Raw genomic sequence first — 19,862 nt, 5'->3', positions numbered from 1 at the left:
TGATCGGCTTAATGGGATATACATCACTTGATACAAATTGATATACATGAACTGGAAGCAGATCACTTCGCCCAACAACCATTTCGCCCAGCTGCCGTTTCGCCTAACCTTACCATTTCGCCCAACCAGCCTGATCATTTCGCCCAACCAGCCTGGTCATTTTGCCCAACCAGCCTGGTCATTTCGCCCAACCAGCCTGGTCATTTCGTCCAACCTTGATTAAATATGATACTTTAGTAAGGACACGTTCAGGAATTGTTAACGTTAGTTACGGGATACGAACCGAATATTAAGGAAACTTGAAGTCGTGGTTAAATTGATCACATATGTGATTACATACTGTATATGGTTACATTGATATATTATATGTATTTTTTAATTTAATAAGGAAACGTTTGGGAATTGTTAGTCGGTAGGATTGATCAGTGTTTCAGGGGTTAGGTTTTATAGGTTTTTATGGAGACCTATTCCCCTTTGTTTGTATAACATTAAATTAACACTACTGTATGTAGAACTAGATAAATGCCTAACTGCTGTGAACAATACCTTGATTAATGCCTGGCGGACTTGATAAATGCTTGACCGAAGTCATCAAGTAGAACAGAGCTCTATGGATTAATAAACCAAATTGAACTAGTAAAATAGAAAAGGTGATATTATTCCACACCGATTCCCCTTTGTTTGTGTAATAAAATAACTTCTGTTGTATGCGTAACCGCCTAAAGTGATGTAATCCTCTCATTATACCCGAAATAACTGCTTAGACTCCTATCGATATCGAGCGGACCTCACTTTATTTACCTACCACGAAGTAACATAACCCAAAATAAATCAAATTGAACTAGTGAAATAGAAAAAGTAATATTATTTTAACTGAATATTAGTAAAAAAAATGGTTGGGCCAAATGACCAACAAGGTTGGGCGAAATGACCAGGCTGGTTGGGCGAAATGACCAGGCTGGTTGGGCGAAATGACCAGGCGTGTTGGGCGAAATGGCATTTGGGCGAAATGGTTGTTGGGCGAAGTGACCAGAAAGCCATGTTCAAACTTATTAAAAAAAAAAACTTGACCTCTGATAACTTCGCACACAAAGGTCGCACAGAAGTCAACCAAGGACAATTTTGATCGGAAGGTACCTTTGAGATCCGATTATGGCCACGAAAATTTGAATAACCAAAGAAACTGATAAAGGTCACGGGAGGTCAAACTGAGGTCAAAGGTCACCTAGATGCGGGTCGACTAATGGATTACAATAGCATAACACCCAACCTTAACGGACATTCTGTTCTCAAGTTATTGCTAAAATACTAGTTTCTGACCCCTAATTGACCTTTGTTGACCTTCAATTACTTGACCGTGGAAACAATCCCTTACCCCATTCACAACTACTCCCAAAATATCAACCATGTCGGAACCTCTCAATGGGAGTTATTGCTGTTTTTAATATATTGGTTTTTGGCATCTAACTGACCTTTGCAGGCACCAAAAACAATAGGGATCTTCCTCTTACTATGGGCTATCCACCCACCAAATTTGATCATGATACATCATTTCCTTATTGAGATATCGTGTACATAAGCCAAGCGACACATCCACATGTTTGTATTACATTCAGACCGAGGACCCCATTGTATTTTCCATTGTTCAAATCCACGTACCCTAACCTTAACAATACCCCATACAATAGAATTCTTCTGAGGACGTGGTGATTCTTTAGAAATCACAACCAAGGACCTGAAATTCTTTCGTTCAAGTCCTCGGTCAGATGGCAAAACAAACGCACACACACACACGCACCCACACACACACGCCAAGTTGAATGCATAGGTTCCTTGCTTTGCAAAAAGCAAGGAACCAAAAACACTTAAGTTTGCAAGCAACTCTACCATTCATCAAGACACTCCAAGCTGTCATGCATCTGCAGTAGAGACAACCTATAAGACAGTCAGAAATTAGTTACATTAATTTCAATACAGGTAAAGAGTTCATCTTTTAACTTTGCCCCAAACACCTCAGGAGCCTAGTCAGTTTCATTGTGCGTACAGAGTAGCAGCCCTTATTAAGTGTAATTTGGAATTAATTAGTATATTGATCTCCTATGATGGCAGAATGCACAAAGAATGTATTTATTATTTAGGAATTAATACCAGTAACAGCTATAGTGAATCTACAGGTACAGTAATTACTAAATTGTAATGTGTTCAAATTCTGTATCACTTTAACTGAACATGTTTAATAGCTGTTTACAGGGTTATTATGGCACTTATATTCCCTCAGCCATAATGTGTGTATGATTAAGTCTTAACCTACATTGAATTAATGTGAGAGAATTGAAAGTGCTTCAGGTTATTGGTCCAACGAGAACCCACTTTGGGATATTTATTAGTTTTATTATGTATTGCTGTGATTATGTCGAGCATTACCCGTCCCTCTAATGCACTCATATTTATTTTTCAGTTGGTATAAGTGTCGCCTATTCGAGCTATGTTTAGATCCCATGATGCAATGCTACACTTTTACTAGTTGCCATGGTGACAGGATTTGCTGAACTTTCCATCAACTTCTGGGTTGAAAGATTTGTAGCAATATATTTTAGTAGATAGGACTGAGGCTCTATTAAGGATTTGTTAGAATGTTAGCAAGTATTAGCAGCCTTAATAGTCACTCTTAGTTGGTACAAACTCCATCAGACCAGATAAAGCTGATATTCTATGTGATATAGTCTCTGCTTTGTAGCCTACTTTTAGTCCAAGGGGTTGCCTAGGTACATGCAGCCTAAACAAAGGTGTTTGTTGCCATGGCAACCTGTTGTCTAAGTCAGAAGTTGCAAATGGGCCGAAGTGGTTAGAGTGCTACTTGTTGTTGTTATTATTACTAGATGAGGGATTTCCCCGTTAGAGTTTACTGAAAAATTTCCTGCTCCCGAACTTGACAGTTTTGTTCCTGTGAAGTAGCTACAAAATTCATCATGAATTTGATTTTTTTTCTTGACCTATAACTATGGGCTTCTGTTGGGCACAAGCCAATGTCTTGTCAGGAGTCATTATAGCTAAGTATTGTGTTTTCATGTACAGGAATTTTAATGGGCATGTTTTCATGGACTGCAGGGACATTAGTTTTTCTGAGCGAGTTTCAAGACTTTTTAAATCCTAGTAACGGAACTGTATTAAGGGTCCACACAGTTTATATAATGAAAGAAAATTTCAGAGGATTTTGTCATTTATTTGCCCTGTACAGTATGTATGTGTTCCTATGAGAGGTTTTGTTACTTCAAGCCTATTAAAATTTCTTCTCATATTTTAACTAAATTTATTGATATTGCCACAAAATAGCAATAAGTGTGCTCTTAGGAGATGTTCGTATGCACCGAACACAAATATTTTTCTGTTGGAGGTCTACACAGTTTTAATAATGCAAATAATTTCAGAGGATTTTGGAATTTATTAGCCCTGTACTGTATGTATGTGTTGCTATGAAAGGTTTTGCTTCTTCAATCCTATTAAAATTTGAGTCCCAAATTTCATATTATTTCCAAGACTCGCAAAAACAGTACAAATAAACGTAATCTACAGAAATGTTCGCAGTCACTGATACCTAACTTGGTAGTTTTTCTGGCCTATTTTCATGATTCTAGATGTAAAATAAAATTCCTATGTAGGCCTATACTTTTTTCACTATCCTACTGTACTTACTGTGCTGTATACACGCAGTATTCCTCGTTCTATTGATGTAAACATAAACCTGTTTACATCGTTTATCCTGATTCTAAGCAACAAATCATCAATAACTTGGAAAGAAAACAATGTATGATTCTCAGAGAGAGAGTAAACAACAACAGGAGAAACAGTAACAGAAGACCAACATGATACAAACACCAGACCAAACTCACTGCTTACAGTGATACTGCGTGTATGTGAGTAGCTTGGTGTACCGTATTCATGTAACATCACTCCCTCCATGTTGTATCTAATGGCTCTACCAATGACTGTAGATATAAACAGATTATCTCCATAAACTGTTATATCGTCAAGATTATGACTTACTATTCCTTCCAAGGTGATTGTCTTGATTTTATTTAAACTAAAATCAAACACAATCACCTTGTTAGAACGTAACAAACCAATAAATATCTCTCCCTCTCTGATAGTCATACACTCGGCTGTTCCATCGCGTAACCGATCACTGTGTGTGGGTATGTCGTCTGTCTTGATATTGAAGACATCCAACTGTTTACCACACACAGTGACTATACGAGAATCATCCAAGAATGAAACATAACGACGAGGCCGCGATCTTAAATGATTCTTAAATTCTTTAGAATAAATCCGAGTTATAAATGAAGACGAAGAATCAGGAATATTTAATGCAAACAGGTCTATGAATGATATCCCTGTTTCTTTGTTGTAACTGCTAACAGCAACTTTGGTAGAATCCACTGTTATATCGCACAGCACCAAACGATTTCCACCGGTAAACCTGGGCAACATCGTAAGTTGAACTCTATTATATACAAGGCAAAAAGTACAATATTAGGTCAAGTTTACAAGGCCGTATCCATGGTTACGGAGAATGTTGTCAGACATTATGCATATAGCCGCTGGAGAATGTGTTCATTATAAAAACAAGAAAATATCGGAAGCTGAAGCACCCTCCCACAATACCAAATAATAAACAAATAAGGAAATAAACAAACAACTAAACAATTAACTAACGGATCGAGTATATTTGTGAACATGTTGAGAGGAATTTCGCTCTAAACACGAGCTCTGGGATATGGAGTATATACTATAGCTGTTTACACGATTGAGTGTATCATTTCATAGGACATAGGCGTAGGCCTACAGTATAATAAGCGATTGGCCCGTAAGACGGGCTTTCGTCGAGCGCCCGGATCACGGGTGAACATTATGCTGTGATTTATTAGTTATTAAAATTAAGAAACAAGCAATAAAATAATTGTGGATCAATGAGGCACGAGGGCTTAATTAGGTTACTCAGAAACTAGGCATATATAGCCGCTGGTGATTATGTTTTTATATTTTCAGGCTGACCCCTCCCTGTGAAAGAGAAAGAACGTGAAAAATGAAAGAAACTTAACAGAAAAAAAAATTACAGAAGCTGCTTCATGAAGCCCGCCCCCCCCCCTCAATTCAGAATAAATTGTAAACAACTATCGATAAATAAGCAAAACAATAAACAAACGGATCGAGTATGTTGAAATAATCTCCGCTCTAAACACGAGTTATATGGAGATATACATGTTTAGCCTACACGATTGAGTGTATTAATTCATATGACATACGGTACTATAATAGGCGATTGACCCGTAAGACGGGCTTTCGTCGAACAAATAATTGTGGATCAGTATAAGGCGCGACGGCTATTATAGGGTTCAAAGAAACTTGGCGTATGCGGCAAACAACAATATTAAGCCGTAGCGTATATGATATCACAAATTAGAGAGCATTAAATTGTTTCAGTCATATTCCTCTTGATGGATCGTAGCTGGCCTATAATTAATACTAGCCTACTACTTAATAGGTCGGCTAAACAGCGGGAATGCGAAATTGGATCCGAGAAAAGTACCACCACATGGAAACGATCGAAGATACCTGTCCCTTGGCAAACTATCAGAAGCATAACACCTAACAGAAAAGAACTGATCCAGGACCTCCGCACGATTTTGTAAACAGACACAACGGGGCGAAAGTTTTTAAGTAAATGGCGCTATATATACCAATTAGTGTTCTGGATTAATCAATGTAAATAAAGCGGTTATGTTTAAATAGATGGCGGGCTTCCACAATTCATTCTCAAATAAAGTTTACACCCTACAAAGCAGCCGCAAGTGCTTTTCGCAGTAGGGGGGGGGGGGGCGAAATCTTATAATCAATGATAGGCTTAATTGTAACGATATCATTCACAAATTGCAATTCCATGAACGGAAGAACACATGTCCTACGCGTTTATACTGAACAAAGAAGCACATTCCGAATTGAATTTCAAATATTATGCAGTATGTAGTGAATTACCAAAATTTATGATATTGCCATCGTACGCCGTTAATCTGTTCTCTGAGCTCCAAAGCCGAAATGTGTACCACAAAAGATAGATTTATGGAAGGGATCATGCGTAAAGGTCCTCTGCTTCAATATAATATGGATATTTCAAAGACATTGTAATGGTTGCAATATGGCGTTGAGAAAGGCTTGTAGCTAAACTGATCTATCGTTTAAAATATCTACAGCTCTTTATTGTTCACTAATCAAATCAATTCATACAAATACCTCATTTATGCGACAAACTAAATGTTCTGTTAATAGTAAATAATAAGCTGGCTAATCTTTCATAGATAAACCTGGCTTATATCCTTCTATTATATATAAGTAAAATGATACATTAATGTTTGAACAGAAATTCTAGTCTACAAGGATCACATGGAGCATACATTCAACCAAGCAATTGGTATTGTATAGCTGTGGGGCAATCACACCTAATTTAGGCTGGTGTTACACCCGTTGAGGGTGTTTCAGCGGTGGGGTTTGCGGTGGTGTTTCTTGGTTAGTATTTCATTACTTGATGGTGTTCATGGATATCGAATCGGAAAGAATAATTCCTTTCCTGACATTTATTGTAATGCTTCCAAGTCTTTGCGAAGGAATTTCTCACAATTGAAACCCGGTGAATTCGTCACACCCCCCCCCCTTCCACCACTCCACCAGGGCTTCAAACAAATTCCGGTGAAATAAAACCAAATCTCTCTGAAAAGTAACATGTGTGTTTGTTTCAAAGCGAGATTCGAGAACAAGAATATCCAAACCTCCACAGATCCAGAACACCAGGGCTAAAAAAAATCCCAAGGAATGATCCTCTTAGGAAGAAATAACACCGCTACGTAAATAGTCTGGTAAGGCGGATCCCATCGAAAATAAAATAACCTTGCACCCATCCGCCAAAGACAACGTTTAACAGTCAAAATATTATTCACTTTCTTTAAGTACAGTGACAATGAAATTTGTCTCTTGCATACACCCACCAAATGGTAAGTTAAGCGAAATAATATTGGTTGGGGGGGGGGGGGCTGTTGCTCCTTGCTATATACGCCACTTAAATACTTCAAAACGCTTCAATGTCTGAGGGCTTGGCCCTCTAAACCCCGCCTGACCTCTTTAGAATATATTTGACGGTTTACTTCAGTTATATAACATGTTGATTCTTTTAATGTAAATCAATGGACCGGTTATCGAGATCCTGAAATTCGTTTGACCAGGGAGTTCATAACAACTCCCTGATTTGACCGCTCTGATATTTGACGCCGATGAATCGCTAGCAAAAACAGAGGGGAACATGATACGCCTCTTAGCCATCTCTATGTCTAAGCTAGTGAAGTTAAACAAAGCTGCCAGTATCTAAGTCTTGTTTGATATTCTTCTCTATCGTGAGGTTTCCTTCAAGACTATATGCTGTCGGGAAACGATGCTTTGAAAACGAGCTTATTGCCGCCAATGTCACATGAATAACTCACAAGAAAGTGAAATCGGCTGTTTACATTTATTAGCAAATGCACTGCCTGTAACTATGAAATGTATCTCAACAGAACAACCTAACACACACACACACACAAACTATAAGACTTCCCTTTGAATTTCAAAAAATATTAATTTCGCATTTTTCCTCATTATTTCTAATATTGATATTACACAGCCTCAAATACGAGAGCGCAACCCTCTTGCTTCATTATGAAGATAGATAAAGAATTTAAAAATTAGATTTACGGTCGCATTAATGAATACTGAGATTTCATCAGTGAGTAATACTATATTTATAGGTCTGTGTGCTAAGCATACCTGTTTGTTTCTACACACGGGTGAGTCCTGAATGAATCAGTGACGTTGACGTCTTATATAGAATGACCTTTGACCTCATAAAAAGCAATATATTTGTACTGACCCAGGTGAATGTACTTACAAATTATGAAGTTCGTTTAAGTTGTACCTCTGGAGTGATGGTGTTTACATGATTCTCAGACTTCCATCACTGTTAACCTTAAACGATCTTTGACCTCCACTATAAATACATAATGATTCTTGCACTCACTAATATGAATCTCTATACCACACATTCAGCCCATTCAAGTTTCAATATTTGTGGCACTGTCACAACAACATTATCAGACTTTGACCACTATTGACCTCACATGAGCTTTGACCCCAACATAACAAAATGCTTTCTTTGTACTCATTACGGTAAAGTGTCTTACAACGTATGAAGTTTAAAGTTTGGATTTATGTTTATATCAAAATTATGTGTTATTATTATTACAATGTTTTAATTTGTGGAGCTCATTAGAACATAATAAGTTTGTTAAACTAGCTAGATGGATTCACATACGACGTATGCATTTCATCTAAACTTTAATTTAGAGTGTTTACAAGGTTTTCAGACTGTAACCTGTGTTGAACTCAGGTGATCATTATTCTCCATATAAACCAACAAATTATTGTCATCATTAAAGTAATTACACACACCAAGTATTCAGTCCATCCGAGCTTGCCTTATGGCTATGAAGATTAACGACGTTGTCCCTCGTTCTTAAGTTATCTCGTTTATAAAGTTTTCAGACTTTGACCTCAGTTGACCTCGTATGTCCATTTGCATCCACCAATTTCAATTGGGTTCTTTTACTTACTTAAAGACAAATCCATATACAGTGCATTAACTTCGGTTATCATATACTTTTTGAGTTATTGTGTTTACAAACAGTGTCGCATACACACGGACGCTTCCGCAAAAATAACGACATCACCATGAAACAAATTCCTTATGCCTCCGCCAATTTAATGAAAAAAGAACCGAGGAAGAAATTAACCGTAGCATCGCTGAAAGGAACACAGTGATATATTTATGACATATTAGAATGAAGCAATTGTGAAGTGGGAGATGGGTGTAACCTTCAGTCTAAAGAGAACGGGACATGAGGGTAAAGTGGGAGGAGGGCCAAATAAAGCGGGTTACTATAGAGGGTAGTTACTTACGGTGTGATGATGGGAGGCTCTCTAAAGTCCATCTTCTGACAGATTTCTCAAAGTTGTGTACGATCCTGCTCAACTAAACCGAAATAATAGTACTAAATTAAAGGTTCATATTAATCATACAAAACAAATACAAAATGTTTCCATCTTTCGTATCAGTAAGCAGCATTGCAACTATAACATATACTGATTTGAAAACTATATATAAATATGTCTAACATACGCACAGCGTTGTTCGTTCTATGTAGACATGTTCAAAAGGCTATTTTCGGAACCGTACACAATTTGGATACAAGGTTTCATTGATGTTGAGAAATATACAGCATAAAATAAGTGCGTCCCAATTGAAGTGATTGAATCTTTGGACGAATTAATGTGTTGAGCTAAGAACAGTCAAATAAGATTATATTTAGTAGAAATATCATTTTTTTTTAAATTTACCCGAAATACAGATTATAATGGTATTATAAATAACTAGTATGATGTACATAACCAAAATAGTGTAACAGTAGGAAATATTGATGCAAACATGTTACAGTAGTTCTCTCATTAATATTTACAATAATGAACGAAGTATTTTTCGAGTTGACAGATATGGCTACATTGCAAGAGCATCAAGAGGAGTCTACAGTTTTTCACCTGAATTGAGGTTGACCACTCACTAAGAGTGAATGTTATAAAATGGAGTGATATGTAAGCTACAGTAATAACGCTATAAGAACTTCACGCTTAAACATGATATACTAATATCAATTCAGTCAAAGAATATTCCCATAGCTGGACTGAAGTTCATTGTCTAAAATAATTACTGAAAATCTTAATTCATCACAAAATTTGATGAACGTATCTGGCAACAGTTCAATATTGTTTGTGTTTCTCCATGCACAATGTACGAAAACAAAACAATAAATAAGTAGACAATTTATGAAATTTAATAATGTTAGTTAACATTATATATGAGGAATATAAAGCTTGTCAAGATCATCTGCCATATATTACTTGGAATGATCAGGAAGTTGTAAACCTACACTTCCTGTAGTAGAAACGGTTTATAGGTAAAGGGTATACATAGAAGTAACCATATCTAACGTTAGAAGTAGTGTATTAAGATGGTGGTCTCATTTAATTAATACTATAGACTATCTTTCTCAAGTCTCACGCAAAAAGAAACGTCTAATGCCGGTAATTTGACCTAGTTTCGAATGAGGTGTAACAGAAGTGTTAAACACAACCATCGATTCCAGAAACTCCAGCTTGCTACCGTCGGTAATTAGACACTAGTGTACAATTCAGTACATACAGCTGAGGTCAATACCCACAGCACAGTACACAAACGATACAGCGATGGACATCTCAGGTCCAGCTAAAGATAACAAGGTATCACGTTTCATTACTGTACTGTCTGCATTTTGTAGCGACACGAACAAAACGGCACTTGCAAGCAACAGATCAAAGTTAACTTTTTCAGATGGCCGCACACGGTTTGGGGCGAGTCTTCAATGCCTTTAATTAAGCTTATGTGTCACAGTATACCCGCTACCGGAGTACCCATAACGCTACCTTCTAAACCACAGCCATTGACAAATATAATACTGATAACTGTGTACTGCTGTAATACAAAGGGTTACACTTACATTGAAAGCCACTCTAATTCACTTGTGTAATATTGCAGAGTGAATCAAGGATCCTTTGAATCCTTCTTCTTCAACTTAAAACACACCCGAGCTGAAAATTATCACGAATAGTACCTTGATGTAACCCGAAGAGGAGGAAGCTACCCCAATGTAGTAAGAACGACGTTATGGAAATACGATAAATAGAAATGAGTTGTGAGAGTGGCAATATGAAAGCAGATTATTACACTGAACAACACTGTACATATCAATACTGATCGCGTGACTGATAAACAACGCCCACTGTACACGTACGCGACTGTGCATTGAGCTCCACAGTTGGGTTCAAAGGTTCATTTGTACACGTACACACAAACTAGCAGATTTATGGTTTGTATATTCAAGTCAACTAGTGTAGATTTTCCTTTCCTTTGTTTCCCCTTCCAATATTCAGTTTCACAGTAGAATGGATATATGATATTTATTGTGTAGCCACACGACTATGGCAAGCCATATGGGACGAACACCGTATAAAATATCCACGTATTAATACGAATATACGCAGTGGCGTAGGAAGGTACTTTTGAGTGGGGGAGGGGGGCTAAGACTGATGGCCCGCCTGGGGGAGGGGTCTAAAGGGAGGGGGTGTCCCCCTCCCCTTTGGATTTTTTTGCATTTCCAGGTAGCCTCAGATGCAATTTGGTGCAACATAGCACACTTCAACACCCACTCCATTTTGTAAACTTAATTTTGTATTTTCACCAGGCCTTAGATGTAATTTGGTGCTCCAAATGATTTTTTTTTCTCATTTGGAAATAAAAAAGGGGTTTTCTGACTTGCGAAGCGGGGGGGGGGGGGGGGCGGAATGATACTTCCGCCCCTTCAAATTTTTCACTGGGGGGCTGGCGCCCCCAGCCCCCCGGTTCCTACGCCCTTGAATATACGCGTATTAATTCGAATATATACGCCTCTGGAAATCGCTTTCCTACCGCTTCTCGGATTGTATCGAATGGAACTGTAGCGTGATGCCTGATTACACAGCATGTACTGTTCTGTGGCCAGAGCCGTATATAGCCCTATATACGGCTCTGACTGTGGCTTCTGACTGGCGCCCCAACAAAGAAATGTCCAAATAGGGATCGCCACCAACTAAGGGCTGGTTAATGTTGCTATGCTGCTTACTTATATATTGTATACATCTACGTTTATGCTCTAAGTATGATTAATATAAACCATAACTATTATTTTGGTACAGTTGAGCAGGAACGTGTGCAACATTGAGATATCTGTCAGGAGATGGACACTTGGAACCAGCCCACCATCACACCGTATGTAATGATTTCTTCTGTAGCTCGGTGGTTAACGCCAGTGCCTTTCAATCATAAGGTCCCGAGTTCGAGTCACTCCAAGATCAATGTATGTTGTCCAATTACAGAGTTGTGGAAAATTGAAAATAAGGGGTTAATCAACGGTCTAGCGTGCGCTACTCACAGGATTAATGCACGATCGGGGATAATGCAAGCGATGCACAGCGATGATCAGTCAGAAAATCCATCGTTACTCTAGGAATCATCACAAACAATACTAAACTGCATTATTATACACGTAGGAAAGATACGAGAGTTCGTGTTTTTAATCACCAATGACCAGTATGCTGGTACTGATATGGGTACAAGGTTCCTAGTACAAATATGAGTATGAGTTACAAGGTCCCGGATAGGTGACCGAGTACACATCCATACTTACGAGTACGCGTGTATATGATTGTCACATATTACTCTGCGTATTTGAACCTTCAAAACTCCCATGTGTTTAGAAAATCATTACTCGAGATAGGAATACACTAGGGAGCTTCCTATAGCTTTATTTTGCACGTAAGACAGCCTGCATCAATAAACAACCTTTTTTTCCGAGGGGGTCACATGGACCTTTTTTTTTTTTCTCAAAAAACCGGTCGTTTTGACATTTTTTCAAAAAAATGTTGAGAACAGTGAAAAATGTCAAGTTAACTGACCTTATCTTATACAATTAGCTAATACATACAAGGAATCAAATCAGAAGTCTCACAGGCATATGTAGAGAGATGGCTCTATAATTGGGGAAAATATGTCAAAAATGACATTTTTTGGTCTAAGTTTAGGCCAAAACACTGTCAGATTTCCGAAATTTTTTCTCCAGAATGCCTCACCCTACAGAGTAGATTTTTAGCTCTCCAGAAGCGCCACACTGAAACGCCTGTCTACATAAAAACGATTTAGCAATAGCGCCTCCACTTTGTGAGTAATCCCTAGCAATTCAACTCGAGCATTTCTACGGTATAGAATTTCGGTCAACCACAGTTGACCTATGCAATCACTCACGTAATTGAAACTGTAACTATTTAGCACATATTATCATGGCTAAATACTTCTTAGAGGCGTTAGACCTTCTTTTTATGGGCAATTTGACCATCCAGCCGTTGGAGAAGAAGATTCTGACGATGAAATTCTGAAATTCTGATACGGTAAGCCGCATAGTTGCACACTGTACAGTATGTACTATGTATTGTGTATGTAGCGCAATTGGTATATATAGACTTACCGTTACGCGTGGCTACCATTGTATTACAGAATACATTTGTTTGTTTGGAGGGGGGGGGGGGGGAATCAGTCATATTCCTCACATTCAAACATCAAATTATACTTTACTTATGAAATAACATGTCTTGAACTCATCAAACTATCAAAAGTCCAGCAAATTTCATCAAAATAATTTCAAATGGGCAAAAAAAGTACATTGTTTGTATCATAACCTCATTTGCATATTTGCATATCTTATCAGCTTAATTATAAAAAATTATAAAAATTAAAACCTCATTTCAATACCTATCTGTCAATACTTGGGTCCCTATTGACAAAAATGAACAGATTTTAAGTAATTACAATGTGTAAATAGTTTCCCCTAAGGGACAATGATATGACAGGAAAGAGTCTATAAGGAGTTAAGAGCTAACACATGAGTAAGGTACAGATAAATCGTCTTGAGTGCCTGGACAGACTGGGTACTAGAAGGATGATTTATCCCGCGACTACCTTAACCTCCGCACTTTTTGGCTCTATAAAATTCTAGCATACTGTAGAATTATTATCGTGCCCTTACATGATGTACGTAACAAGGTAAGGCTAAAAGAAATAGAAAATAAATATTTGGTTTAAATACCCTTATGGGTGTAATGTTAGTAGTGTGGTCCTCTTGTAGCGCCTCATGTTTAGAAACGGTTGAATGGACCTGGGAATGTATAGTCCCACGTCTAACTTGTGTATGACGACTATTCGAGCATAACTATTAACAGTCAATTTCTAGGGCACGATTGTTTTATTTCGTATTCATATGAGACATTCTAACAGAAATAAGTTTTATATTTCAATGGCAGTATTAGTAAAAAAGGAAGATTCTATTACTTCCTTTTAATAATCACAAGTTTAGAGACAAAGCTGTTGTCAGCTGAAGAAGCTAAAACTAATTAAACTCCTTGATTTGAAAATTCAATGAAATGCTTTTAGAATATTAATGTATGGAGACCAGTATACGGGACTTTCGATAGGTTACTATTATAAACATTTCATTATTGGGATGAATTGTCTTAAATTTGATTTACAAACAATTATTGAGTACCACTGCACCTTCACCGTTGGTTATCTCCTTGATTCCTGATTGCCCGTAAATGAGCACATGTGAAGACATGCTTTTAGAAAATCATTACTCGAGATAGGAATACACTAGAGAGCTTCCCATAGCTTTATTTTGCACATAAGACAGCCTGCATCAATAAACAACCTTTTTCCGAGGGGGTCACATGGACTTTTTTTTTTTTGTCTTCAAAGATTTGTTTACATTCAAAACACCGGTCGTTTTGACCTTTTTAAAAAAAAAAAACGTGAGAACAGAGAAAACTTTCAAGTCAACTGACCCTATCTCATACAAATAGCTAAGACATACAAGGAATCAAATCAGGAGCCTCACAGGCATATGTAGAGAGATGGCTCTATATTTGGGGGAAATATGTCAAAAAATTACGTTTTTCGGTCTATGTTAATGCCAAAAAAACGGTCAACTTTCCGAAAATATTTCTCCCGAATGCCTCAACCTACAGAAAAGATTTTTAGCTCTCCAGAAGCGCCACACTGAACTTCAATTCTACATAGAAACAATTTAGCAATAGCGCCTCCACTTTGTGAGTAATCCCTAGCAATTCAACTCGAGCATTTCTACGGTATAGAATTTCGGTCAACCACAGTTGATATGCTAGCGTCGTGAGGGCCAATGCAACCACTCACGTAATTGAAACGGTAACTATTTAGCACATATTATCATGGCTAAATACTTCGAAGAGGCGTTAGACCTTCTTTTTATGGGCAATTTGACCATCCAGCCGTTGGAGAAGAAGATTCTGATGATTAAATTCAGATATGGTAAGCCGCACAGTTGCACACTGTATGTACTATGTATTGTGTATACATGTGCTGTCGTAGCGCAATTGGTATAGCCTATATGACTTACCGTTACGCGTGGCTACCATTGTATTACATAATACAGTACTTTGAAGAAAGGGGGGAAAATCAGTCATATTCCTCACATTCAAACATCAAATTATAGTTTACTTATGAAATAACATGTCTTGAACTCATCAAACTATCAAAAGTCCAGCAGATTTCATCAAAATAATTTCAAATGGGCAAAAAAAGTACATTGTTTGTATCATAACCTCATTTGCATATTTAAATATCTAATTAGCTTAATTATAAAAAAAAAATTATAAAAATTAAAACCTCATTTCAATACCTATATGTCAATACTTGGGTCCCTATTGACAAAATGAACAGATTTTAAGTAATTACAATGTGTAAATATTTTCCCCCAGGGGGACAATTATATGATCACAACATGGGAAAGAGGAGTTATTGTCCGCTAGAAAATAGATGGCGCCCTCCGCTTTTCTCCTTATTATCTGCTCTTATTGTCCGCTACTAATGTCCGCTACTAATGTCCGCTACCTTCAAGCAGGTAATGTGGGCCGGGTGGCGTATTTTTTTTTCCCAAACTGAACTGACACTGAAATTATTTCCTCGATTCTGATTGGCTGATCAAAGCCGGAATGGTAGTCTGCGTTTATCAATGAATGTATGTGACACTGTTAGTGTTGGTCATGCCAATCCTCATGGGCCGCATCATGTCAAAAATATGTGTGTAGGCCTTATATAGGCTAAGTTAGTATGTAGGCCTAAGTGTGCCTGCATGTACAGTAGATACAATGTGAGGCTTCCACTTTCACTGTTTCAGTTATCAAGAGCTACTGTAAAGGCGGTACGGCCTATATTAGTGAATTTGAGATCTCGAACTAATACGAATACGTATATACGGTTAATGCAGGCCTACTAGGTCACCATGTACAAGAAATTCTAATGGTGCTGGTAAACATGTGTTTCCGTACGTACAAATGCCATGTTACAAGTGTACACTCAATGGCTGACACACACTCGCGCGTCTTCATGGCCAATGCATATTCGATTAGGCCTATCTAGATTCATTTACTGTATACATTTTGAATTTATGATTATAAAACTAGAAGTATCGCAACCCTGAATGTACACAAACACCTCGTACACACGTACATCGGCTTCAAGTATACAATTACAAATGCACTGTTTTATTGTGTTGTATACTATACACAGTACAATAGGCTACATTACATGTATGTGCTGTGTAGAGCGGAGTCAAGCAAGTAAACAAACGATCGAGGACTGCCTATAATGGGCGCAGTAGTTGGGAATAGTTGCTTCACTACATACTTTCGTTCATATATACCTACCAAAATTTCTGGGAAGTTGCTAATGTGAATATCTTAAATTTGTTCGGGTTGATCAAACTGATATCGACAGATTATGGAGGATCGATGTTGAAAACTAAAGTATATCACATGCTCGCTGAGAACCAATCAGAATCGAGGAAATAATTTCAGTGTCAGTTCAGTTTGGGAAAAAAATATTCGCGGCCGGGTGTCCGAACTTCGCAATACTCTAGCAAAGAAACACCAGTTCCACAATCACGAAGAATCTTCTTGGAATGCAACGTGAAAACAGTTTGCAGGAAAGAACGTTTGGCCCTGTATCGTACTATGACACACTTTTCCCACCATATCAAGTATATTTTCAGGTGATTTATACCAGAAGATATAGTTTTATAGGTTTAGGTGTCCGAACTTCGAAGTGTCCATGCTACTAGTACTAGGCCTAGTATACCCTGCATCGTGCGTTGGTTTTTGCAAATGCGGGAGTGTTTGATGGTCAGAATTGAACACAAGTCCCACTAGGCCTAGGTTATTAAAGTCGTACAGCCTCTATGCCAGGTACCTAAGGTTTTTCCCTAACAAAAGTAAACATAGTAGTATTTAACCCGAATCTAGGTCTAGTGCCATTCCGCCATAGCCTAGGTACATGCCGCCATATTTTTCCGCCATAGGATTCGTGCATTTCCCCCATGGCACCGTCTCTTGCGGAACGTACATTTTTGGAAGGACTTTACACTGGTGTACAGGAATGCACCCGTGAAACTTACTTTAAATCGCATGGAAGGAGAGGTATACCATCTTCAAATGTTCAAAGGTTGGTCAAAGTAATTGAATTAAAATAAAAATTGAGAGATTCTAGTTGTTGATATAGAAATTAGAACTTTAGAAGACCTATTTGGGGACAGACGGGCCCTTATTGGTTGTGTGAAGTGGAGCAATATACAGTGCATGTGTTGAACATTGAACAGTGCTTGAATCATAAGTTGTCCTAACAAAGCTTTACAACTATTCCTAATTACCTCATAATTCTGGGAATTTCTTGTTCCCTAGCCCATCTTTACCCCATCCTAACAATCCATTCCTTGTTATTCCTAACCTACATATTAACGTTATCCCTACCCACAGTTATGTACTCTTACCGCCATCATACAGTAGAAAAAGTGCTCTACCGCCATGGTGTTAACATGGCGGAAAGGCATGCACTTTTCTAAGTGGTAAGTACCCCTTTTGACCCTAATTCCTAAAGGCGTGTGTAGTTGAAGAAACCATAGATATTTTTGTGACATTTAGGTTAGGCCTAAACGGTCATTAAGCCGACAGACAGGCATTCCTGGTGTTATACAATTTACACAGTAATATATAGGCCTATGTACAAGAAGGTGAATCACTTCTAAGCAATGTACAGTAGCACCAAATTATCCACCCTTGCCCTTAAGTCGCGGAAAAAAAACAGGTACTTTATGCAATCGTTAATACCTTGCCACTGAAAAGTATAACCTTTTGGTTTGAACTGAGCAGTAAACTATATATACTAAATGCATGAGAAACAACTCTGGAACACTTGTATGTAATTTGAAGGGGGAAAATGTAACACAATTAAGGCAGAGGAAATAGGATTTGTTTTCTTTTGAGTTTGGTGCTAGATTGACGAGACGGGGTTCTCCTACTCGCATATATGATATAGGCATAAATATTTATATTAACCTACTGTGGAAATTGTATAATGCTAGGAAACAAAAATGGTCACTGTTTGTGATAAACCTAACTGAAAGCATGCCAAAGACATTAAAGGTGTGTCCTACATACAGTATAGCACATTTGTTTTCTTTTTTTGCAAATGCCAATTATTCAATCAAGGTGGTGCAGTTTTCAACACAAATCCTCATAATACTACAACATGCAGACCTAGGCGTCATTGAAGTATCGCTGGGTACGGTGTTTTATTCTTCGTATATTATCTAGTCTATTATCATTTAGTCTAACCTGCCAAGCCTAGGATAGGTCTTCTGTGCATTAGAAAATGAAATTTGCCCCTTAAGAAATGTCTGCTTTAGCTAGTTATCAAAGGGGTGATAAACTTCAGCTTCTCAATCTGTATGCAACTAAAATAATGTCACTGCTAATTTGTTTACAGTATGTGTGATCATCACATTTGGTGATTACATTAAGTTGCTGGTAACCAGACAGTTTGAAAAACCAGGAGAAATCTGTCAGCCAGTGGGTGTGCACGAGTCACGCGTGACATATCCCATGGCGGCACATAGCTGTTATTTCCCAATATCCGACGGTGCAGTATATAATTGTAATGTACTTCAATACAGTATAGGCCCACAAGAAGGGTAGTCAAGTTCAATTAGCGTCTGGCAAGAAGTGAAGAAATCACATATGCGATATGAAGGTGTACCACCAAATTGAGTACCAGACGCCTATTATTTTTGTGAGAGGTAGTGAAGATCAGAGGTCATTTGGGTCAACAGTGGTCATATTGTGAAAACATTGTAAGCATCATACCTCAAGAGACGATTTGACAAATCTTTAATTTGGTATGCAGGTGGACCACATTGAGCACCGTTTTTTATTGTGTGGAGGTCAGACTGGGTCAGATTGTAAAAACTTTGTTACTTTAATATCACATGTTCAAAGGAAACTTGGAGGCATATCTCATGTTTAGTATTGTAGGGAAGGTGTTCCATACTGAGTACAAGTAGCCTTTTCCTTTTAATGGAGATCACAGGTCATTTGGGTCAAGAGGGGTCAAAATATGACCTCATATGTACACAATATCTTAAAACCAGAAACAACCTCTGTTAATAATGGTTGTTAAAATTGGAAAGAATTCAAATGTAATGTGGTATTGTTTTTCTTGAAGGTTTCATGGACTTTATCTTTCCTGTGATTCATCTTTTGGTTTAAGTACTTAAACAAACTAAACGCAGTATCTGTAGTACTAATAGGCTTTCGCCAACTTATTGTATGAGCCCATTGCTATTTACTCAGTATTTTTTTGGATATCAGTTGTAGTTTGAATGTGAAATGTGTATGTACACGACAGTTGCATCATGAATAGAAATAATATCTTTTATATCTTGAAACTTTAACTAGGAAACAAATGTAGTTAAATGACTCACATATTTTCACTGTTATATTGTACAACAGAGGAGAAGCTTTCTCACATTAAATTTTCATAGAAAGTCGCGCTTACTCACCACTTCGATAACATGTTACGTTGGTTACTCAGCATCCCTCTGAACCTAGAAGTGACTCTCTAAAGCTCTCTAATAATGCCTGTGTTCTTTGCCAAATTACAATAACAATAAGTCATTCAAGCTTCCATGTGGCAATATAACCAAAGAAAAGTAAAACCAACTGCCAGACATGTACAGGATTGT

The 19,862-nt window shown here is 37.7% G+C and overlaps 2 protein-coding genes across 6 annotated transcripts in view; one reads left to right on the top strand and one right to left on the bottom strand.

Annotated features, from left to right (window-relative positions):
* The window catches only part of LOC139977729 (uncharacterized), a 144,358-nt gene extending 133,394 nt beyond the window's left edge, over window positions 1–10,964 (bottom strand). For 2 of the 5 annotated variants that reach the window (XM_071987269.1, XM_071987270.1), the window contains exons 1-3: window positions 10,668–10,949; window positions 9,037–9,109; window positions 3,694–4,501 (exon numbers count right to left, since the gene is read on the bottom strand). In XM_071987269.1, the coding sequence (XP_071843370.1) occupies window positions 3,694–4,501; window positions 9,037–9,068 (840 nt within the window). In that variant the 5' untranslated portion in view covers window positions 9,069–9,109; window positions 10,668–10,949. Of the gene's footprint in view, window positions 1–3,693; window positions 4,502–9,036; window positions 9,110–10,667 lie in introns of all 5 variants that reach the window. The other 3 variants (XM_071987272.1, XM_071987268.1, XM_071987264.1) reach the window with 3 other exon arrangements.
* Window positions 10,965–17,132: 6,168 nt separating this feature from the next.
* Window positions 17,133–19,862, top strand: part of LOC139977760 (uncharacterized) — a 31,929-nt gene continuing 29,199 nt past the window's right edge. The window contains exons 1-2 of the mRNA XM_071987396.1: window positions 17,133–17,287; window positions 17,599–18,910. The gene's annotated coding sequence lies outside the window, so the exon portion shown is untranslated. The remainder of the gene's footprint in view (window positions 17,288–17,598; window positions 18,911–19,862) is intronic.

Source organism: Apostichopus japonicus, chromosome 12, assembly GCF_037975245.1.
Source record: "Apostichopus japonicus isolate 1M-3 chromosome 12, ASM3797524v1, whole genome shotgun sequence".
Classification (NCBI taxonomy): Eukaryota; Metazoa; Echinodermata; class Holothuroidea; order Aspidochirotida; family Stichopodidae; genus Apostichopus; species Apostichopus japonicus.
The sequence above is the reverse complement of the archived record's forward strand: the minus strand, read 5'-3'. Positions and strand labels throughout refer to the sequence as shown.